The sequence below is a fragment of the Bufo gargarizans genome, chromosome 1, assembly GCF_014858855.1.
Source record: "Bufo gargarizans isolate SCDJY-AF-19 chromosome 1, ASM1485885v1, whole genome shotgun sequence".
Lineage (NCBI taxonomy): Eukaryota > Metazoa > Chordata > Amphibia > Anura > Bufonidae > Bufo > Bufo gargarizans.
Genome location: NC_058080.1, coordinates 235,835,924 through 235,860,583, shown reverse-complemented (window position 1 = coordinate 235,860,583; position 24,660 = coordinate 235,835,924). Strand labels below are relative to the sequence as shown.

The following is a 24,660-nucleotide window of genomic DNA, read 5'->3' as shown; positions in this document are numbered from 1 at the left end:
GTCTCGAGTAAAGAAAGAAACCGCAGCATAGAATCTGCGCAACATTTCTGAATTTTTGGAAGCGCTTCTCTACAGCCGACAGGAAGAAACCTAAGTCCTGCTGTGTCTAGATCAATAGACACTAAGTAACGCCGAAGATTCGAGTGGGTCCTAATCCTATTAGACCCCGGCGTCTAAACGGACAGTTTTTTCCTTGCTACGGCACTCTGCTCAATCATACAAAAGAGCGGACCGGAATTGAAATCACCTATGCTACAACACGTGGGACGCCACGCTTAGCACGAGTGATCGGTCACTCCATCGCTCCAGAACAGTGAGTAGTGTGTATACACACAGTAAGATTTAACAGCACACTATCCGGTACATGCTGTGAAAATAACTAACCAAAAGAACGAGACTGTATACATATTCGTAAACTACTAGTCATAGTTGCTATTTACTTACTCATTATCAGCAGAGATATTGCGCACCAAACCAATCCTGCGCATTGGAATTTGTACCAAGTCTGTATACAAAATCAAATAACCACGATCACTTACTGCATAGTAACACACAACTAGTGACATTTTATTATATTTAACATCAAGCCCTTACAGATGGATATCAATTTTTTATGGTTTTAAGTGAATATATTGTATAGTGTATTATTGTACAGTAATATATTGAGGTACCTCATTTGTTTTAATTATTATTATTTGGTGCAAATAAATAGTATTAAACGTATTGGCTGCAGCTCCATGTGATTTTTAGATGCAGGTGTGCCCCTCTTAATCATTTAGTTAATTTATATACCTTAGAAGATTGGGGATATCTTTTAAGGGGAGCACCCATTCCATAATTATTGGAGGGTGAGCCAATCCAATTTTTCAACATAAGACACTAAAGGCTTTTCAACATAGCACATACCCTAGAACAAATTGCTGGAATGACAGAGCTGTATAATGGCTATTTGGATCCCCTAATTATCTTTCCCTGCACTTGTAAATCACTTTTCTAGCACTGTCCCTAGCGCCTTCTGACGTCTCTACCCGCACTAAGATGCTGTGAAATGATTCCTCCGTATCCTTTCCCTGCACTTATAAATCGTTTTTTTCCATTTTTTTTCTCACAATGAGGTTTTTCCATTTGCTGTCCCTAGCGCCTCCTCACGTCTGTCCCTGCACTCAGAACGCTGGAAAATGCCTGAATCTAAGATGGCCGCCGTATTTATAGGGCTCTAACATCACAGGGCTGGCTGCTGATTGGCTGCATCATGCCTTCCCATACTTACTTTCTCCATGTCCTAACACGTGCAGCAGCCATTTTAGGAAAAATGTGATTCGTTACCACGAAGAGCGAGTAAATTCGCCTTCGGTGCGAATCAAATTTTTCCTAAAATTCGTATCGAATTTTACTTCGGCAGCTTTGATTCGCTCATCTCTAGTTGGGAGGTATGCCTTGTATTAAAGGGAACCTGTCACTGGGATTTTGGGTATAGAGCTGAGGACATGGGTTGCTAGATGGCCGCTAGCACATCCGCAATACCCAGTCCCCATAGCTCTGTGTGCTTTTATTGTGTAAAAAAAACCATTTGATACATATGCAAATTAACCGGAGATGAGTGCTGTCCCTGACTCATCTCACGTACAGGACTCATCTCAGGTTAATTTGCATATGTATCAAATCGTTTTTTTGACACAATAAAAGCACACAGAGCTATGGGGACTGGGTATTGCGGATGTGCTAGGGGTCATCTAGCAACCCATGTCCTCAGCTCTATACACAAAATCCCGGTGACGGGTTCCCTTTAACTTTCTCTACATTTTAAATGCCACCTGCTGAAGTGAGCAAAAAATGTGGTTGATTGAACAAAGAATAAATTCGGAGTGAGCTGGAGGGGCCGATAAGTTTGAATAGTGAGAGGGGGGCAGTTCATGTACAGTGTGAATTCCTCTATTCCCTAAGCATTCTGTGCATTCAGGACCACGACTGTGGACATCAGGCTCTTCCCTCACACAGCACTGCGCAGCCGCACAACTTCTCCTCAACATTCCATTCACTACTAGACAATCGCGTTGCCGCTTCTAAACTTTGTCCCCCCCAAGCTACCGTACGGTATTCCCGGAAGTGTTACCATGGAGACGGTGGGGCGTTTGTGCCGGGGGGCTTCAAGATGGAGAAATACCAGAAAATCCGGGTGGTCGGCCGAGGAGCCTTCGGGTGAGATTTATGGGATGCAGAAGGGATTAGGATTATCTGGGCTTGTAATACTGGCGTGGTGCTGAGGCTCATATGACAAGCGCTGCCTGCTGGGGTGTGACCCGTTATCCTGGAGACCCGAAGTGGAGGGGGTGTCCATTCTATGCTCATGTCACACCACGACCTCCATATTCAGAGGCAGGTCGCTAGTCTGTGGTCTCAGAGCCTTCCACTCCATCTAGCACACAGAAGAGATGAACCTCTGAGCTTCCAGGGTCTCCTCTCCAGCACCAAGTAGGGGACAGATAGAGGTCTGTAGGCCTACACAAAATTGGTTTGTCATTTGTTACCATGGAGACACATCCCAGTACCTGACCACCACCAGCAGTAGTACAGGACTGTTTTGCCCTTCAGGTGTCCAGAACTGTCCTTTACTGTCCAAACAGATATCTCATTTTGCCAAAAATCACAGCTGGCGCCATCTGAAGATGACTTGAGGTCAAGGAGGTGGAGACGTTGAGAAGTCAAGTTTGCTGCACCCAAATCCTGTCCCCTCCATCTTGAGAGGCAGGGGCGGACTGGAAATTTAAAGTGGCCCTGTTTTGTAGTGGGGTCCAAACTGATGGAAGGCAGGACCTGGAATACCATATTGTGGCCCATTATACCGCCCCAACAGAGCCAAATACCACAGTCCACCACAAAATACAACCCCAAAAACTTCCACTGGCTGACCGTGAGGAGGGCACAGGCAGCCCCCTGGGCATCGGCCCAACGGGAAATTTCCCTGTAAGGTTTATGGCCAGTCCACCCCTGTTGACAGGAAATGTTAGCAGCAGCTTTCCCGAGATCTCACTCATGCGCCGTTGTGTTGTAATCTCGGCGCATACGCAGTGCAGCAGTGAATGTTTGCCCTGGCGGGATGCTCTTGGTGCACGCACGGAGCACCACTGAAGCCGGGGACACTTGAAACACATGGCATGTTTAGATCCATTTTGAAAGGCAGACAGCACACATACCCTTCATTCTCAGGATCAGCAGGAATCCCAGGGGTTGGGTTTGAGCCGCCACCCAACATATACTAGCTCTGTGTCATCAGAGCTAGTATATGTCATCACTTTAAAGGGCATGTGTCAGCAGTTTTGTGCCTATGACACTGGCTGACCTGTTACATGTGCGCTTGGAAGCTGAAGGCATCTGTGTTGGTCCCATGTTCATATGAAATCAGATTAATATGACCCCTAATAGCCTGTGGATAGGCTTTCTGTGGCTCATATTTTATTTACATATAGTCCTGCTAGTAGAATTAAAACGTAACTTTTATTATTTTCTATCTTAATATATCTTCTTGATGAGGAGATATTTAAAAGTGTCAGTAGGAGGCAGATTCCACCTTTCATTTTCAAAAGGAGCTTTGAAAAACGGAAGGTGGGATCTGATTGGGCAACTAAGCCAATTTTGATAAATGTCTTTGTAACTGTTCAGGTGGATGCTTTCATTTTCCACAGAGCTTCTGGAAAATGATTGATGAAATAGCACTGGTTGTTATGGACAACTACTCCACTAATCCGTTACATTAGATGCGATAAATCTCCCGGAATACGTTTATCATTATTTTCACTCAATTACCCAGATTTATTAATGTGTCTGCACCTAGAATCTGCCTAAAAAGTGGCCCAAATTGGTGCATCTAGAGTTCTTGTAATTTTTCTTGCTTAAAAAAGGGGGCGGGTCTTTGTTGAAATGGGCAGGGCCTAGGATTTTTACGCCACAATTCTGTCGTAAAAAAATTTCTGAAAAAAACCCCACCCAATAGTTGGTGTACAGTCAGACGAGAGTCTCTAGCTATGGGCCAGATTTATTATCCAGCCTGCACCCCCCGTGATAAATCTGGCGCAGGTGTAGGCAGCCTAAAATGACGCCATCTTCGGTTTATGCCATTCCTGATGAATCAGGCCAGCCCCCCTATATTATGTGTGAATGAGCATTTGTACGTGACGTGTTCTTCTCTGTCCACAGCATCGTTCACCTGTGCTGGAGAAAGGCAGACCAAAAATTAGTGATCATCAAGCAAGTCCCCGTGGAGCAGATGACTAAAGATGAGCGTCTTGCAGCACAAAATGAATGTCAAGTACTAAAACTGTTAAATCACCCGAACATCATTGAATACTATGAGAATTTTCTGGAAGACAAGGCCCTTATGATTGCCATGGAGTATGCTCCAGGTGAGTACCACAGGACCTCAGTAGTAACAGTAGTACTGTTCTACAGGTATTGCTGAACAACCCCTAGCGATGGAGCCAGTTGTGTGGCATGTCAGAGTTGGCAGTATTGAGGAATGGGCAGAGGACATTTCCTATACCTGCTGTAGTCTATCATGTTTGTACCACGGATGGAGAACCAAGGCAGCAGATGCCATTCAGAAGCCTTGAAATGGTGCAAAAAAATGATTCTACAAGTGCTTTGTAGTAGTGATAAGGAGGGATGAGCGAACTTGTGTTTCAATTCCGTTATGGATTCCGCTACCACGGACCTCTTAAATAATTCTTAGATAACCCGAACCTTGTACGCCGAACTTGAAACACAAGTTCGCTTGACACTAGTGTTAAGTGAATCAATTTGTGCAAATTGAATTAGGGCTCTTTCACATCTGCGTTATTGTCTTCCGGCATAGAGTTCCGTCGTCGGGGCTCTATGCCGGAAGAATACTGATCAGGATTATCCTAATGCATTCTGAATGGACAGTCCGTCCTTCAGGATGCATCAGGATGTCTTCCGTTCCGGAACGGAACGTTTTTTGGCCGCAGCAAATAGCGCAGCATGCTGCGCTTTTTGCTCCGGCCAAAAATCCGGAACACTTGCCGCAAGGCCGGATCCGGAATGAATGCCTATTGAAAGGCATTGATCCAGATCCGGCCTTAAGCTAAACGTTGTTTCGGCGCATTGCCGGATGCGACGTTTAGCTTTTTCTCAATGGTTACCATGGCTGCCGGGACGCTAAAGTCCTGGCAGCCATGGTAAAGTGTAGTGGGGAGCGGGGGAGCAGCATACTTACCATCCGTGCGGCTCCCGGGGCGCTCCAGAGTGACGTCAGGGCGCCCCAGGCGCATGGATGACGTGATCGCATGGATCACATGATCCATGCGCATGGGGCGCTCTGACGTCATTTTGGAGCGCCCCGGGAGCCGCGCGGATGGTAAGTATGCCGCTCCCCCGCTCCCCACTACTACTATGGCAACCAGGACTTTAATAGCGTCCTGGCTGCCATAGTAACACTGAAAGCATTTTGAAGACGGATCCGTCTTCAAATGCTTTCAGTACACTTGCGTTTTTCCGGATCCGGCGTGTAATTCCGGCAAGTGGAGTACACGCCGGATCCGGACAACGCAAGTGTGAAAGAGGCCTTACTCGTCAAAAAGAGTTCTTCTCCTGCGGGTGGCTTTCCCCTCTGCTGACAGAGCTCCCCCACCACTTGATTGACAGGGTTAGACATCTCGCCCCAGCTCTGAAAATCTCACAACTTCGCTGCTGCCCTAACTAGATCCCCCAGCGCACTGTGCATGTGCTGCTATACTTCCAGCTAGGGTAGTGATGGCTAACCTCCGGCACCCCAGCTGTGGTGAAACTATGACTCCCAGCATGCTCCATTCATTTCTATGGAGTGTTGAGAACAGCCAAGCCAGTGTGCATCTTGGGAGTTGTAGTTTTAGCACAGCTGGGGAGCCGTAGCTTAGCCATCACAGAGTATATAAACAGTTGCTGATCCGGACATAGAGCCAGGAGAGATGTCTGGCCCTGTCAGTCAAGTGGCAAGGGGGAGCTTCGGGGATCACCCATTGCAGGGTGCTCAAAATCTCACAATAAATGGCCCCATTCCTCCTCTCCTTAATACAGTGCAGCCCCCCCCCCCCCCTATTGATGAATAAATCAATTCATATGAATCAATTCTCATCTCTACTATGTAGACCAGGAATCTAAAACCTTCGGTACTCTAGTTGCCGTGAAACTACAGCTTCCATCGTGCACACTTACTCAGCTGTTTTTGTAACTCCCATAGCAGTGAAAGGAGGATTCTGGGAGTTGTAGTTTTAGAACAGCTGGAGTGCCGGAGGTTGCTGATCCCTGCTGTAGACCTTAGTATTCGTGAGCTGCAGGCCCCATCCTCCCACTCTCCTCAGAGTGACCTAGCCTATCAGAATTACTGACCGGCTTCCCCGATCGCTGAACGGGTTATCAGGTTTTTCACCCTTTAGATCCCATGATCACACTTGATCACAGCATGACAGTTTCTCCCTGTACTGTGTATAGGGAGTAAGATGTCAGCCAGCTAAAGGGAGCGAGCATCTCATGAACGTCATGGACTACAAAGCATGCACATAGCATTGTGAGGACTGCAGCCTCAGACTGTACTGCATCAGAGGAACACGATTCTAAGAAAAGTACGGCGGATACTCAGATAGGGCCGCATAAACCTGGTGAATAGTTCCTTTTATGTCTATGTGGGAAATTTTGAGCTCGGACTAAACTAAAATTATATTAAGAAATTAACACTCAAGGTGGACCCAAAAATGACAAGGTTAAAAGAGGAACATTTTCTTTAATGGTCTAGACATTAGGGGTGCAGAGGATGCAGCTGCACCCGGGTCCTGGTGTCCTCTGTTATAGAACGGTGTATTCACACATGGTAGATTTGTTTCAAAAGTTTAGAACTAATTTCCTGTTGTAGACATTTCTGCAACAAATCCACCATGTGTGAATACGTTATAATGGGAAAGCAAATGAAATGGCTCATGGGAAATCGCCGATTCGCATAATGGATGACGGCCGAGTGCATGCCGCCAATGTTTTTTTTTTTTTTACTCCAGCAGAAATTAAATGAATGGATCTGCATCCATTCCGCTAAAAATGCGGAACGGGTGCGGACTGAAACGACGGCCGTGTGCATGAGCCCTAAAGGAGGGGGACTAGTTGTATTTTGTATCCTGGCTCCTTTAGGTTCCACGAAAGCGGTTTTAATGCTTCATTTAACCCTTTCACGAGTTTTCTGCAAGCAGACAGCATCATGCTTCTTTCTATTTTGTCTGGTTATTACATTGCAATCTGATAAAAGGACCGAAACTAGTGGCTTATGTAACTCCAGGTCAGAAACCAGAATGACTCAGATTGTTGACATAAGGAAGGTCATTGTATCGGAGGAGAGATGCCGCAGTAATTACTGGAATGTGGCTTCATCTTTTCTCATAATGACAGCTCTGTGTAAGTGTAAAAGCCTAGTATCTTATATAAACTGGGTTATAATTACCATGTCCTCCAGTAATAATACATATGAGAGTTTCTGAATTTTATAGTGAAACGTTTAGCAGGTTTTTGACATGGGGAACACAAATGGGGGGGGGGGGGGGGGGGGGGTGTTGAGATTTATCAAAGCTGGTGTAAAAGAAAACTGACTTAATTGCTCATAGCAACCAATCAGATTCCACCTTTTTATTTTTCAAAGCTCCTTTGAAAAATGAAAGGTGGAATCTGATTGAATTCTATGGGAAACTAAGCCCATTTTCCTTTACACTAGTTTGATAAATCTGCCTCATAGTGATGGTTATTACTACTTTTCCATGCGTTGCCAGTGCACAAGTTAACGAAAATTATTGCAATGAAGCTGGTGTCCCGTGCCTGCGAGCGGGGACAGAAGAGCAGGCACAGAGCATTTGGCTATTACCAGTCAAGCATGCACATTTATGGGAGACTATGTAGAGATACAGTGAGGAACAGAAGTATTTGAACACCCTGCAATTTTGCAAGTTCTCCCACTAAGAAATCATGGAGGGGTCTGAAATTCACATTGTAGGTGCCTTCTCACTCTGAGAGACAGAATAAAAAAAAGAAATTCAGGAAATCTCATTGTATGATTTTTAAAGAATTTATTTGTCTTGCACTGCTGAACATAAGTATTTGAACACCTGAGAAACAGCAAGAATTCTGGCTCTCAAATACCTGTTACTGTGCCTAAAAAGTCCACCTCTACTCCACTCATTAATCTAACTTAGTAGTACCTGTCTGAGACCCCTGTCTTAAAGACCCCTGTACTCCCCACAGTCAGTCAGACACCAACTACTACCATGGGCAAGACCAAAGAACTGTCAAAAGACACCAGAGACAAAATTGTGGACCTCCACAAGACTGGAAAGGGCTACAGGGCAATTGCCAAGCAGCTTGGTGAAAATAGATCAACTGTTGGAGCAATTGTTAGAAAATGGATGAGGCTAAAGACGACTGTCAGTCTCCCTCGGACTAGGTCTCCATGCAAGATCTCACCTCGTGGGGTATCACTGATGATAAGAAAGGTGAGGAATCAGCCCAGAACTACAAGAGAGGAGCTGGTCAATGACATGAAGAGAGCTGGGACCACAGTTTCAAAGGTCATGGTTTCAAATCATGCATTGCCCCGAAGGTTCCCCTGCTCAGGTCATCACATGTCCAGGTCTGTCTGAAGTTTTCCAATGACCACCTGGATGATCCAGAGGAGGCATGGGAGAAAATCATGTGGTCAGATGAGCTTTTTGGTCTAAACTTCACTCGTCGTGTTTGGAGGAAAAAGAAGGATGAGTTGCATCCCAAGAACACCATCCCTTCTGTGAAGCATGAGGGTGGTAACATGATTCTTTGGGGGTTCTTTTCTGCGAAGAGGACAGGACGACTGCGCTGTATTAAGGAGAGGATGAATGGGGCCATTTATTGTGAGATTTTGAGCAACAACCTCCTTCCCTCAGTCAGAGCATTGAAGATGGGTCGTGGCTGGGTCTTCCAACATGACAACGACCCGAAGCACACAGCCAGGATAACCAAGGAGTGGCTCCGTAAGAAGCATGTCAAGGTTCTTGAGTGGCCTAGCCAGTCTCCAGACCTAAATCCAATAGAACATCTTTGGAGGGAGCTGAAACTCTGTGTTGTTCAGCGACAGCCCCGAAACCTGACAGATCTAGAGGAGATCTGTGTGGAGGAATGGGCCAAAATCCCTTGTGCAGTGTGTGCAAACCTGGTCAAGAACTACAGGAAACTTTTGACCTCTAAATGCAAATAAAGGCTTCTGTACCAAATATTAACACTGATTTTCTCAGGCGTTCAAATACTTATGTTCAGCAGTGCAAGACAAATAAATTCTTAAAAAATCAGTACAATGTAATTTCTTGATTATTTTTTTTTTTTTATTCTGTCTGAGTGGGAATGCACCTACAATGTTAATTTCAGACCCCTCCATGATTTCTAAGTGGGAGAACTTGCAAAATCGCAGGGTGTTCAAATACTTCTGTTCCTCGCTGTAGCTGTCTTGTATGAATTTTGCATGATGTCCTGAGCATTGCTGACTAGGAGCATTTAATGTTGAAGGCGAGAGAAGGGCGGCTATGCCATTGATTTGTTCAAAATGTTGCCAGCTATAGCTAGAAATGATAGAACTATAAGAACATAAAAAAGTACTTTATGCAAATGTAAATGGTGCAAAATAAAAAAAAAAGTACAGGAAAGGAGTGTTTTAGGTTATGGCTACAGAAGGTTGTGTTGTGATATGTTTTCTATATGCAAAGTGAATGAACCACGATCATGGAAAATAAAAATGTGCTAAATTTTTGGTCGGAAATCATAAGGGACTTACTTGTAATAGGTCAGTGTTTTATTTTTGTGTATACAGTTGCCTAGGTTGAAAAAAAAGACACAGATCCATCAAGTCCAGCCTTTCTCAGATGAATCATATGACATTAATTATTAGCTTAATTATAACCCTCAATGCTGTTTGCTATTAGATAAGCGTCTCGCCCTTTTCTAATTGCTGACATAGTATCTGCCATGACTTCCTCTTGCGGTAGGACATTCCATAGTCTGACTGCTCTAACTGTAAAAAATCCTTTCCTGCATTGATGTCAAAATCATCTTTCCGCCACACGTAATGAATATGTCCTGGTCCTTTGTAAAGTCTTTGGAATGAATAAATCGCATGCCAGTTCTTTTGTATTGGTCACACATGTATGCACTATATACCAGTGCTCCAGACAAAAAAAAATGACCAGGAGCCATTGGCTCCTAAACTAAAAAATTTAGGAGCCAAATCACATTTTTTAGTCGCCAAATTAAAAATGCATATAATTTAATAAAAAAGGACTTTGAGAAGATGAGACGCAGGTCACAGTAGTGAGCCAGCACTACATATAGGAGAAAACCACATAGCTCTCACATCCAGGGACATCTTCTGGGGGACAAGGTGACTAAAAACGGCGAATTGCGTGGTTTAGAGTTTTTATTTTTTTTCTGTTACGGACTTCACCGAGCGGAAATATCTTTTTATATTTAAATAGCTCACACTTTTTGGGACGTGGCGATATGTAATATGTTTATTCTTTATTGTTTGTAAATTTTATATGTAAAACTGGGTAGGGGGCCATTTAAACTTTTAGTATTTTTTTTTTTTTTTTTTTTTTGTTTTACTTTTTATTAAATAACCATTTCTTCCCTTAGGGACTAGAACCTGGATCTTTTCATCCCTTGTGCTACTCACCCTGATAGAGCTCTGTCAGGGTGAATAGGATCTCACACATCTCCCTGCTGCTCTGTGCTTTGTGCACACATCAGCAGGGAGCTGAACATGGCAGCCAGGGCTGCATTAGCGTCCTGGCTGCCATGGTAACCGATCGGAGCCCCAGCAGTGTAATCTGCCACTGCCACCAATGGAGGGGATGGGACCCTGTGGCCACCATATAACAATGGGAGGGCGGGGGGGGGGGGGGTTGGGGGTGGGGGACTTGTGGCCAGTGATAATGGGGGGGGGGGGGAATGAGGCTTTGAGGGGGCACACTGCACTACCAATGAATGTAATTAAAGAGGACCTTTCGTGGGTCCAAAGAATATGAACTTAGTAGCAGGCTGCATAGAGCGGCGCCCAGGGATCTAAGTGCACTTACTATTATTCCTGGGCGCCGCTCCGTTCGCCCGCTGTGGCCCCCGGTATTTTCAACCTTCAGAGCAAGGAGGAGGAGACGCCAGTGTCTTTCCGTCTCCATGACAGCAGCGCTGTCCAATCACAGCGCAGAGCTCAGAGCCAGGGAGAAAAAAAAACTCCCTCGCTCTGCGCTGTGATTGGACAGCGCTGCTGTCATGGAGACGGAGAGACACTGGCGTCTCCTCCTCCTTGCTATGAATGTTGAAAATACCGGGGGCCACAGCGGGCGAACGGAGCGGCGCCCAGGAATAATAGTAAGTGCAGTGAGATCCCTGGGCGCCGCTCTATGCAGCCTGCTACTAAGTTCATATTCTTTGGACCCATGAAAGGTAATCTTTAACTCCTTTATACAATTGTCTTCAGCGGTATCACAGACTCGGCCTCAATAACAGGGCATGCGATCTGTGGCACCTGAGGGGTTAATTGCCGCGGATCGCATGCCCTGTTATTGAGGCCGGGTGCCGGGTCTGTGATACCGCTGCCTATACTTATGTTTTACATTCATTGGTGGGGCAGTGGCGACAGCTCCTCCCCCTCCTCCTCCCCCTGCTATCTGCCCATTGGTGGTAGTGGCGGCCGCGTCACAGTGGAGAGGGAGCACTCCTTCCTTCTCCACTGTGCTACTGAAGAGAACTTAGGCTGCGCGGGATCGCGGCGGTACAGTCGCAAATGGCGACAAGACTAAAAAGTCTTGTCGCCATCTGCAAATTTTAAGGCGCATTGGCGACCGTTTTGGTCGCCATCTGGAGCCCTGTATACGTGTAAGTAAGATCACCTCTTACGCTGGGTTCACACCTGAGCATACTCTGTATGTGCTCTGTATGCGCGATTTTATCGGGCGTTTACATACGCGGCTCCGGAAACAAGCAAACGCCCATTGTCGCGCGTTCCCGGAAGTCTATGTGCGGGAACGCGTGACATTATGCCCCAAAGAAGCTCCTGTACTTCTTGGGGCGTCGGGCGTTTTACAGCGCGATCGTACGCGCTGTAAAACGCTCAGGTGAGAACCATGCCGATAGGGAAGCATTGGTTGTAAATTTTTGTTTTATTGAGAAATATAACAAAGGCATTACAAGCTTTAAACAGTGCAAATTAGGGTATCAATCACCATTATAATTGCATGAGTACATAAGCGATGTCAATCAATGATAAAATAACATGAATATGATGTATTTCCTAAAAAGATATGATTAGTATGTCTAATGTTATTATACTGATTGGTTTTTGCTTGTTGAGCGTTTTACAGCGCGTAGGAACCCGCTGTAAAACGCTCAGGTTTGAACCCAGCCTTAGGGTACTTTCACACTTGCAGCAGAGTGATCCGGCAAGCAGTTCCGTCGCCGAAACTGACTGCCGAATCAGGCAATCTGCATGCAAACGGACAGCATTTGTAGACTGACCTGGATGCGGATCCGTCTCACAAATGCATTGCAAGAATGGATCCGTGTGTCCGTTTGTCATACATAGAAACATAGAATGTGTCGGCAGATAAGAACCATTTGGCCCATCTAGTCTGCCCAATATACTGAATACTATGAATAGCCCCTGGCCCTATCTTATATGAAGGATGGCCTTATGCCTATCCCATGCATGCTTAAACTCCTCCACTGTATTTGCAGCTGCCACTTCTGCAGGAAGGCTATTCCATGCATCCACTACTCTCTCAGTAAAGTAATACTTCCTGATATTACTTTTAAACCTTTGCCCCTCTAATTTAAAACTATGTCCTCTTGTAGCAGTATTTCTTCTTTTAAATATTCTCTCCTCTTTTACCTTGTTGATTCCCTTTATGTATTTAAAAGTTTCTATCATATCCCCTCTGTCTCGTCTTTCTTCCAAGCTATACATGTTAAGGTCCTTTAATCTTTCCTGGTAAGTTTTATCCTGCAATCCATGTACTAGTTTAGTAGCTCTTCTCTGAACTCTCTCCAAAGTATCAATATCCTTCTGGAGATATGGTCTCCAGTACTGAGCACAATACTCCAAGTGAGGTCTCACTAGTGCTCTGCAGAGCGGCATGAGCACCTCTCTCTTTCTACTGTTAATGCCTCTCCCTATACACCCAAGCATTCTGCTAGCATTTCCTGCTGCTCTATGACAGTCTGCCTACCTTTAAAGGGGTTCTGCACTTTGTTTAAACTGATGATCTATCCTCTGGATAGATCATCAGCATCTGATCGGCGGGGGTCCGACACCCGGGACCCCCGCCGATCAGCTGTTTGAGAAGGTAGTGGCGCTCCAGCAGCGCCGCGGCCTTCTCACTGTTTACGGCTGTCCCAGTGACTTCACGACTAGTATCAACTGGCCTGGGTGGCGCTAAGCTCCATTCAAGTGAACAGAGCTTAGCCGCGCCCAGGCAAGTTGTGGAGCTCCAAACTTAGAGGTTTTCCGCTATCCCATTCCCTGTCACCCCCCTCTCCTCAATATGCCTACAGAATCGATCACGCGGAATCTCAACTGATTAATCAAATGTCCACTCTCCACAAAATGTTTGGCAACTGATTTATCCAACATCCTCTTTCTGATGGTACTTTTATGTTTATTTATTCTCTCTCGCTCATCTCTCGCATGATACAAGGACATTGGATCATGTAGACCACATCACTTGATCTGCATGTCTAGTGGCCTCTGATCTTATAAACTTGTCCCGTATAGGGATGTACAAACGTATCACCTTTAATCATATTACAACAGTTGCAGCATCCAAGACATGGAAAATTACCCAATTTACGTGGAGCTAAATACCGCTGTCTATCCACTTGTGCGCTACCTACATCTGTTTTAACCAGTCTGTCACGTAGATTAGTTTGTCTTTTATATGCCATAATAGGCTGTACTGGAAATTCTTTCACTGAGGGTAAACCTTTTTGTAAAATGTGCCACTCCTTCTTTAAGATTCGTGATATTTGACCACTATGTCTACCGTAGGTGGAAACAAATGGAATCCTCTGTGTCTCACTCATTTTGGAATTCACTTGTAGGGTCGTTTCCCTCTCTGTTATAAGTATCTTATCCAAAGATCTCTGTAGCAATCTATGGGGGATACCCTTTATTCTTAAATTCATTGCACATTTCTCCCACCGTCAAAGTAAATCTCTGCTCATCCGATACTATCTTCTCACCCTAAGTAATTGGCTCCATGGGAGTGATTCAATCATACGCCGAGGATGACTGCTGTCATACCTCAATAATAAAGTTGTTTCTATACGTGGGTTTCGGATATAAATCAGTTCTAATGCAGCCATCCTCCACATATACCCTGACATCCAAAAACTGCAATTCTTTTTCTGACGTAATCTTTATAAATTGCAGACCCGGGACTCCTTCATTCAGATGTTGATGAACATTTTCTAACTCATCAAGTGGGCCACACCAAATCAGGAAGATGTCATTGATGTAGCGCCACCAGCATAGGATTCTCTTCAAGAATGGCGATCGTTACACTAGTTTGTCCTCCACCTCCGCCATGTAGATGTTAGCGTAAGTTGGGGCCACATTGGACCCCATACCCGTACCCCGCTTCTGTTGGTAAAAGGTGTCCCCAAAGAGGAAATAATTCCTCCAGAGGACAACCTCCAAGAGCTGGAGGACAAACAGTGCACCACTCGGAGAGAACCCTGCGTCGGCTAGCGCCACACCGACAGCCCTCAGACCTCTACCAGGGAGGTCGATCAAACTCTTATGAATTTTAGGAAGTATATATAGTAGGGGCGTAATGGGGTACTCTACCTTCAAATATTCCCCTAACTCCTTATCTATAATGCCATCATCGATAGCCTTATTGATAATTACACTAATACAATTCATTATATTACTCTTTGGATCTCGATTCAGCACTTCATAGATATCTCCATCAGCCAACTGCCTACGTATTTTACCAACATATTTTTGGGTATCCATTATAACTACCGCTCCCCCCTTATCAGCGGCTTTCACTGTTATTTCTTTATTTTGTTCAAGTGCTTTTAGGCCTGGTTCACACCTGAGCGTTTTACAGCGCGTTCCTACGTGCTGTAAAACGCTCAACAGGCGAAAACCCATGTTTCCCTATGGGCATAGTTCTCACCTGCGCGTTTTACAGTGCGTACGAATGCGCTGTAAAACACCCTATGCCCAAAGAAGTACAGGAGCTTCTTTGGGGCGTATTGTCGCGCCCATAGACTTCATTGAACGCCTCTGTGGTCAATCGCAAGAACGCGCGTACGACGCACGTTTACCATTTCCAAAAACGCACTGTAATAGGCCCTGAAAACGTCTGACAAAAACGCGCGTAAAACGCACATATCAAATATGCTCAAGTGTGAACCAGGCCTTAAAGCCATTGTCTCGTGTTTAGACATATGGTATTCTGTGTACAATAATCATAGTTAGGCTCTCTTAACATCCTGATCTGTTTAGTAACTATTTCAGTATAAGACTCATTCACATGATTGTTTTGTGGTGAAGAGTAACTTTTTTTTTTTTTTTAAGGTCTAGATCTTTCAAACACAACATATTCTCAATTGCATTAGGATAAGGATTAAAGGGGTTGTCCGAGTTATTAAAAAAAAATATATAGCACTGAAAATCTGATGGGCAGCAATATATAACTAAGCTGAGCAAGTTTTATGCAAAACAAATATATATATTTCCTCATTTCCCTGGTTCTTTTCTGGCCCTTTGTTTACATGCAATAAAAACAACCTCTGCCCCTCCCCCTGCTCTGCTAAGGGAGTGAATACAAGAGCTGCCCTGAGTGACATGTCTGCCTGCTGGGAGACTCAGCAGCATGTTGTATGTGTAGGACTACAAGTCCCAGCTGTATAATGACACTGCTAAGGGAGTGGATACAAGAGCTGCCCTGAGTGCTGGGAGAATCAACAGCAACTTGTAAGTGTAGAACTATAAGTCCCAGCTGTATAATGACACTGCTAATACACACAGGACATTCCCCCTACCTTCTTGTGCAATGCTCTCTCTAGTCTGTCAGCTCCTGTGCACAGAATTGTCACTGCTGCAGCTACCCAGTCTGTGCAGCTGAAGGGGTTAAGAATCCTAGGAGAGAGTAGACAGTAGTGAAGGGGGTGTGGCCAGCACAGTGACATCTCGTTTAGTTTACAGGCTTGTAAACAAACTTTATCAGAGCAGGGAGAGAAGCTGACATCACAGGTCATGTGACCCTCAGTGAAATCTGAGAAACCAGCCACTGGAGATAAAGTGAGTTAATTGGAAAGCGGTTACATTTGCCTAGTTAGGAACATAGAACAAAAAAATAACTTGGACAACCCCTTTAATTGTAACATTACTCATTGTATCTGTAGCAAAAAAAACTTTTAATCTTCTAAAAAATCACTGCAAATCAAGTTCAACGTCAAACCATTTGCCTGTTGCTGTAGGGAAAAATGTAAGTCTACTGGTGAATATATAGAAGTAGGTGTTTATATGTTATAATTATGTATTTTATTGGCATATTGTTATTAAGGGAGGTGCTAAATACACTTTATATACTCCTGAATACCACTTCATATTTAGCTTGAGAAAGGCTACCATGTAGCCGAAACGTCGCACCTTGCTTGACCTTTTTTGTACTGTCTCATGGACCCAATGTGATTAAACTGTTCTGGATCGGAGATGCTGCCACCATTCTTTTTTTCTTCACTGTTGTGGTGACCACCGTGGATCCGGGGTCGTGGATTGGATGATGCATTCCTAAAGAATCCGTGAGGTACTATTGTGCTGCTCCATCTATACACTTTATCCTCAGGATTGGTCATCAATATCAGATCGTCGGAGGGCCGACTGTAGACACCCCTGCCGATCAGCTGTATGGAGAGAACGCGGCTCTTGTACAAGCGCTGTTTTCTCTTCATTGTTTAACTGCTCACCATTAACATTGCAACGGTAAGCAGTATAAATACAGGGCCACGTCCCATTCACTTCTATGGGATGGTCCCATCTTATTCACTTGAATAGGACAGAGCCTTACTTTAAAGTAAACAGTGAAGAGAACACAATGCTTGAAGGAGCGCTGCGTTCTCTTAAACAACTGATCGGCAATCTGATAGACGATCTAATATTGATGACCCATCCTGAGACTAAATCATCAATATAGGATAAGAGGATAACCCCTTCAATCCCATGTTCAAGATATCTAATGGTGCAAATACTAAATTGCTTGTGGCTCGCAGTCACATATGCACTTAACTAGGGCTGAAACAATTACTCGATTGAATCGAGTAATTCGACACAAAAAAATCATCGATGCAAATTTCTTGCATCGAGGATTCATTTGTGTCATGTGACCATGGAGCGGGAGTGAAGCGCTTGCTATTACTTACCGCTCCGTGGTCACCCGCCAGACCGCACTGCGCTGCACTGGATCCTGACACATCGTCAGGTCATAGTGCACGTAAGCGTGCACTATGACCCGACGCTGTGTGACGTCAGGATCCAGTGCAGCGCGCGGAGAAGAGGAAGGAGCTGTGGAGCGGAGCCCCTACAGGAAAGGTAAGTATTTTATTTCACTGGTGCTGGGGACATGGCACTGAAGGGGGACAGCCAGCAATGGATGACATGGAGGGGCTGACTGATAGCAGTGGGGGGACATGGAGGGGCTAATCTGATGACACTAGGGGACATGGAGGGGCTGATCTGATGGCACTAGGGGACATGGAGGGGCTGATCTGATGGCACTGGGTGACATGGAGGGGCTGATCTGATGGCACTGGGTGACATGGAGGGGCTGATCTGATGGCACTGGGGGACATGGAGGGGCTGATCTGATGGCACTGGGGGACATGGAGGGGCTGATCTGATGGCACTGGGGGACATGGAGGGGCTGATCTGATGGCACTGGGTGATATGGAGGGGCTGATCTGATGGCACTGGGGGAGTGGGGGACATGGCAATGGATGGCATGGAGGGGCTGATGGCACTGGGGCAGTGTAGCTGAAGGCACTGGGGGAACTGATGCACTTGGGCTGATCGCACAGGGGGGAACAAAGGGTGTTGGGGACTGATGGCAGGGGTTCTGATGAGTTTTTATAAAGGAAAACAGTCTATTCATTCAGTTTTTCTTATTAGATTACTCGATTAATCTTAAAAAATAATCAATAGAATACTTGATTACTGAAATAATCGTTTACTGCAGCCGTACACTTAACATAGTTGTGCAACAGCAAGGCATAGACAAATCGCATACATTGTTTGGCATCTTGTATGCAACCTAAGCTGCTTGGTAGCTGTAGTTTACAATGTGACTATATAAGTATCTGGTCCACTTTTGTAGGACAGTGTAGTCATGATCTGGTCTATTTCCGGCATATTTTTTATGTATGGTTCTTCTTGTTCCCTGTAGGTGGCACATTAGCTGAATACATCCAGAAGCGCTGTAATTCTCTGTTGGATGAAGATACCATCTTACACTTCTTTGTCCAAATCCTCCTTGCTCTGCATCATGTGCATAACAAACTCATCCTCCACCGAGACTTGAAAACACAGAACATCCTACTGGACAAACACCAGATGATTGTAAAGGTTGGCGACTTTGGAATCTCAAAAATTCTCAGTAGTAAGAGTAAAGCCTACACGGTGAGTGTGACAAACATAGCACCTTATAAGAAGACCATAGATTTAGGACCTGACCTGGGCAAGGTTAATAACAACTGTATTCACAAATGCCTATAAGGTCAATAGCAACCTATCTTGGCCCAAGTTCAAAATAATACTTCACTTTTATTTAATTCATTAAAAAGTGTCACTAGTGTGTGTGATTCACGTGTGAAGAAACACAGACGTACAGACAAAATAGCCTACTAAAGTGTTAAAAACACAGTCATGCAACCCACTGTGAGTGATGGTGGATATAGTCGGTTGGAGGCGATACGTTTAATCGCTTACTCCAATAAACATAGGGACAGAGTGTTATGCCACTATGTCCCGCAAATATTGTACCAATTAATTCCAATTGGAATTATCAGTCCAAAGCCGATAGTGGGAGAGTGATACCTCAATCCCACTATGGGGATTGAAAAATTGTTAAGCCCAACCCCTGTTTATTAATACCAGGGTGTATTGCCACGTCTGTAGCTACTAGTGCCTACTCAGACTATCCAAATTGTTGCCCTTTATTTATAAGGTGGGGGGGATTTGTTTCATCGCCCCTCCACACAACTGGAAGTACTATTTGGCAACTAGCACTTAAATGTGGACGATGGCTGCACTGTTATCCACCTAAATGTGGTGGTGCATTCAGGGCTAACACCAATATTATCCTCCTGTGATGGTACCGCCTGCTTGTGGTGCCAGGCACGTACCATTAGTACAAACGGGACTAATGTCCTACTAAGTGTGCAACCTACTGGTGGTGCCAGACAGGTTACTGTGTAACAACCGAACTTCTAACACTCTCTAACTGTGGGAAACATGACTGCCCCCCGACATGTTTCGCCAGTGAACACTGGCTTCCTCAGGGGTCACGGGCAGCAATGACCCCTGAGGAAGCCAGTGTTCACTGGCGAAACATGTCGGGGGGCAGATTTAAGTTTAATTAGCAGTCATGTTTCCCACAGTTAGAGAGTGTTAGAAGTTCGGTTGTTACACAGTAACCTGTCTGGCACCACCAGTAGGTTGCACACTTAGTAGGACATTAGTCCCGTTTGTACTAATGGTACGTGCCTGGCACCACAAGCAGGCGGTACCATCACAGGAGGATAATATTGGTGTTAGCCCTGAATGCACCACCACATTTAGGTGGATAACAGTGCAGCCATCGTCCACATTTAAGTGCTAGTTGCCAAATAGTACTTCCAGTTGTGTGGAGGGGCGATGAAACAAATCCCCCCCACCTTATAAATAAAGGGCAACAATTTGGATAGTCTGAGTAGGCACTAGTAGCTACAGACGTGGCAATACACCCTGGTATTAATAAACAGGGGTTGGGCTTAACAATTTTTCAATCCCCATAGTGGGATTGAGGTATCACTCTCCCACTATCGGCTTTGGACTGATAATTCCAATTGGAATTAATTGGTACAATATTTGCGGGACATAGTGGCATAACACTCTGTCCCTATGTTTATTGGAGTAAGCGATTAAACGTATCGCCTCCAACCGACTATATCCACCATCACTCACAGTGGGTTGCATGACTGTGTTTTTAACACTTTAGTAGGCTATTTTGTCTGTACGTCTGTGTTTCTTCACACGTGAATCACACACACTAGTGACACTTTTTAATGAATTAAATAAAAGTGAAGTATTATTTTGAACTTGGGCCAAGATAGGTTGCTATTGGCCTTATAGGCATTTGTAAATACCTTATAAGAAGAGGAAGACTAGCAATGCAGAAATTCAGTATAGTAGACAAAGTCCATCATGCCTAAAGGAATTGTACAACTTTAAGAGGGTTTGGCAACCGCCCCCTTCTTGGGCAAAGATGGGAAGGGAAGCATACTTACCTGCTTCCCAGTGCTGGATCCCTGCTCCTTCTTTCCCTGGCCTCAGCTGCTTTGCTGCTCTCTCAGGATGTAAACTTCCATTTTGACGCCACTGCAGCCAATTGCTAGCTGCAGCAGTGACTTGCTCCTCTTGCATCATGTCAAATGGTCATGTGATGCAAGGAGGGAAAGTCACTGCTGCGACCAGCCAATGGCTGCAACAGAGTCAAAACAGAAGTTTACATCCTGGGAGCTGAACGATGCAGCCAGGGCCGGGGAGAGAAGGAATGGAGAGGCAGCTCTGTGTAGCAGGTAAGAAGTGTTGCCTTTGCAGGTCTGAGCAAGGGAGCTGGTTTAAAAGTTTATCCTTTTTCATGCCATCACGGAATAATTGGCGAGGTTCAGTCGGTGTTTATCTACTGTGTCTTAAGCAGAAATAGTGCTATGGTGAATATACAGTTCCTTTTGGTTTGACAACCTGGATTTAAAATTATTTTTTGGGGGGTTTGTACCATTTTAGGTACACAACATGCTGAGCACTTTGAAGGTGCAAAATATTTTTTACTGTGACACATACAACAAATAAGCCAAAAACTAAGAAATGTAAAGATTTAAAATTTAAATTTAAATCTTTAGGATAGGTCATCAGTATCAGATCGGCGTGGGTCCGATTCTAGACTTTTCTACTGATCAGCTGTTTGAATAGGTAGCAGCGCTCGTGCGAGTTCTGCTTCCTCTTCAAAATTACCTTTGTGCTGTCATTTGCAGCAGCCGTGTAATTACTATTTTTCATCCCGTTCACACCATTAAGCAGAAAAGATCCTTGGCAATCACAGTCCAGTGTACTGCTTAATCTGTATGTTACTGAAGCATAGTTACCCAGGCAGTGAGAAGTATGTAGTATTAGTACAGCCACTTTGTTAGCACCAGATATATGGTCCACTTGGACCTTTCTCAGTGGTAGTTTGTGTGGCAGAATCAATACCAGTCTTTCCATTCATATGTAATGCTTCCGCTAGACATAATTGCCATTAAGGGTAGTTTCAGACAAGTGTGTTCACTGAGGGAAACATGCTCTGTGCGGGAGCTATATTTCCCACTATGGACACTGCTCATATGGAGTGGATTCACATAGGGGGTCATTTCCGATCAGAAATACGCCTCTCACGCCAGATCTAAAAAATTGGGTGTGGCGGCCCGGAGAAGGGAACAGGCCAGAAGGCCCGTCTCATTCATCCTTTACTACGCCTGTTTTAGGCGTAGAAAATGGTCTAAATGCGAGAAAGCAAGGAAGCTGGCTTAAATTTAGACCGGCGCTGGATGTTATGTAGAGGCAGAACCAGCGCAGGGGCTTATTAAGACGTCTAAAACGCTGGTCTTAATAAATGATCCCCATAATGCCTTGACTACAGTTTAGTAGACTCACGGTCAGGAAAGAATTCACAACGTCATAAATCATTATGATGCTACAAATCCACCCCAATAAGCAGTGTCCATAATGGGAAATACAGCTCCAACATGGAGCGTCTTTCCCACAGTGAACACACTCGTCTTAAACGACCCTAAGAAAGGTCCAAGTAACTATGCTAATACTACTTACTTTTTATTGCCTGTATAACTGTGTTTCTGTAAAGATGGTTCTCTTACCCTGGGAGATATTTATTTGCATATGATTTTGCCATGGAGCATTGCCACAAAGTCTCCATACACAGCTAATCTCTTTAAAGGGGTTTTCCAGACCTCTCAGACTAGTGAGACCCGCGTTGATGATCATACTTACCTGATCCCTGGTGCTGGGTCCTGGCCTCCGCTGCTTGTCTCGGTTCTAGCCATGTAAGCCTCCTGGTCAATCACTGGCAGCTGCTCCCCTTTTGTTATGTCAAATGGTCACATGATGCAAGGGGAGAAGATCACCACTGCGGCCAGTGATTGGCTGCATTGGCGTCAAACCAGAAATTTACATGAAGGGACCCATGACTATCAGCAGTGGCCGGGGAGTGAATGAGCCAGGACCCAGCGCCGGGGATCAGGTAAGTATGATTGCTAACGCAGCTCCAGCCAGTCTGAGAGGTCTGGAAATTAGTGCACAACCCCTTTAAAGAGAGCCAGTACCCTTCCTAAGCTATTTTTCAATAACATATAGATTAAAGGAGCTTTCTATATGTGACAAGTTATCCTCTAAGAATAGGGGATAACTGTTAAAAGGGTTGTCTGGGTCCAGAGCTGAACCTGGACATATCCTCCTCCTAACCCCTCCAGCCCCACTGAATCGCGCAGGGCAAAGGCAATTTTTGGAGATCAAGTGACTTCCTGGGCTCTCCATGGGGAAAGCTAGGCAGAGGCTTCCATCTAGCGATGAGCCCGGTGACATCACCGGCACTAATGGGCAGGCTTTAGCACTGTAATAATATAAACAAAATAGCCATAGCCCGATGCTCATATCAGGGGGGCCGGAGGGATGATGGGGTATGTCCGTGTTCAGCTCTGAACCCTGACAACCGCTTGTCCCCCATCGATCCCAAGAACAGGGATCCAATAACCCTTGAGAACCCCTGAAATGAACAGAGAGACAGGTCTGGCATGCGCTCGGCTACCTTTGCCACTCGGTTCCCCTTTATACTCGATAAAGGAAAAGCACTGGATTTGCAGGCGGTGCTGCTAGAGATGACAGCCAAGGAATCAAGGAACGCTTTATCGGTGAAAGCGAAGGGTTCAGTATCACCCGAAACACGTTGTTTTATTCACCAATAAAACTTTTCTTGAACACAATCCATCTCTCGAAGCACCGCCAGCAAGTCCTGTGCTTTTCCTCTTTTCAGTATCCAGTGTGTATTCCGGAGGGACGGCGAGCAGCAGCACAGATAACCTTATCTACGCGCACTACAGGCTGCTGTGTCCTGTGAGCGGCCATTTACTTTTCTTTGCTATACTATTTCGCGAAGCGGCCCTACCTATGATGATGGGAGTTCTGAAGACGGCACTCTGTTTCTGGAACTCTCATAGAGCGGAGTGGCAGCCGCTGTGTTCATTTCGGGGGACCCTAAGGGGTACAGGGTCCCCATTCGCCTAATTGATGGAGGGCCCAGTGTTAGGACCCCCACTGATCTAGTCATTGTCCCCTGTCCTGTGGATAGATGATAACATGTCACAACTGCAATACCCCTTTAAGCATTACAATTGACTGTGATTGCAAAGGTTCTTTTCTTCTCTCTGTCTCTATGCATGTCCAACATTCACCCACTCCGACTGAAAGTACCTATGCTGGACACATCGTGGGCACCATGTGTCCTCCTCAGGTCAGCGCCAAGTGAATTATATTCACCTCAGCAAATGCCTTCAGAGTAACATGGCTTTCATGCGCTTCTTTTACACTATATAATGCATTTATACGACCTGATGGCTTAAAGGGGTATTCTATTTTTGTGAAATTGATGACATCCTCAGAATAGGTCCTCACTATCTGTTGGGCGTCTGACTCCTGACATCCCTGCTAATCAGCTATTTGAAGGTGCCTCGTCACTCGTGCGATTGCTGCATTCTCTTTAAAAGGGTATTGCCATCTTAGATGGTGGGGCATATTACTGGGATATGCCCCAATGTGTGATAGGTGCGAGTACACACCTATACTTAGAATGGAGCCTGCAAAGTTCCAGATAGGAGCACCGCATGCGCGGCCTCCCCCCATTCATTCCTATGGGAGCGCAGAAAATAGTTGAGCGCTGGTTTAGCAATTTCCAGAAGCTCCATAGATGTGACTGGAGTGGTGGCTGCTCTTGCCATTGATTTTCAGTGCTCCCATAGGAATGAATGGAGGGTGGCTGCGTGGGCATGGTGTGCCAATGAAAATGACCGGGTCCTCTGCCAGTCACTTTCATGAGAAGAATTACACCACACTATCACTACAGTGTAGACAGCCAGCAGGTAAGGCTGGGTTCACATCACATTTTTGCCATCCCCGTGAAATGGCTAATCTGTAGGGGACCCCCACCAATCTGAAATTGATGACCTATTTTGAGGATAGATCATCAATTTCATGAAGCCGGAATACCCCTTTAAGTTTGATAGAATTTTTGTTTGTGTCTT

At 45.1% G+C, this 24,660-nt stretch overlaps 1 protein-coding gene across 1 annotated transcript in view; it reads left to right on the top strand.

The window, feature by feature from the left end:
* The first annotated feature begins 2,069 nt into the window (after positions 1 to 2,069).
* Positions 2,070 to 24,660, top strand: part of LOC122924328 (serine/threonine-protein kinase Nek8-like) — a 126,398-nt gene continuing 103,807 nt past the window's right edge. The window contains exons 1-3 of the mRNA XM_044275307.1: positions 2,070 to 2,199; positions 4,195 to 4,400; positions 18,498 to 18,730. Of these exons, the coding sequence (XP_044131242.1) occupies positions 2,153 to 2,199; positions 4,195 to 4,400; positions 18,498 to 18,730 (486 nt within the window). The 5' untranslated portion in view covers positions 2,070 to 2,152. The remainder of the gene's footprint in view (positions 2,200 to 4,194; positions 4,401 to 18,497; positions 18,731 to 24,660) is intronic.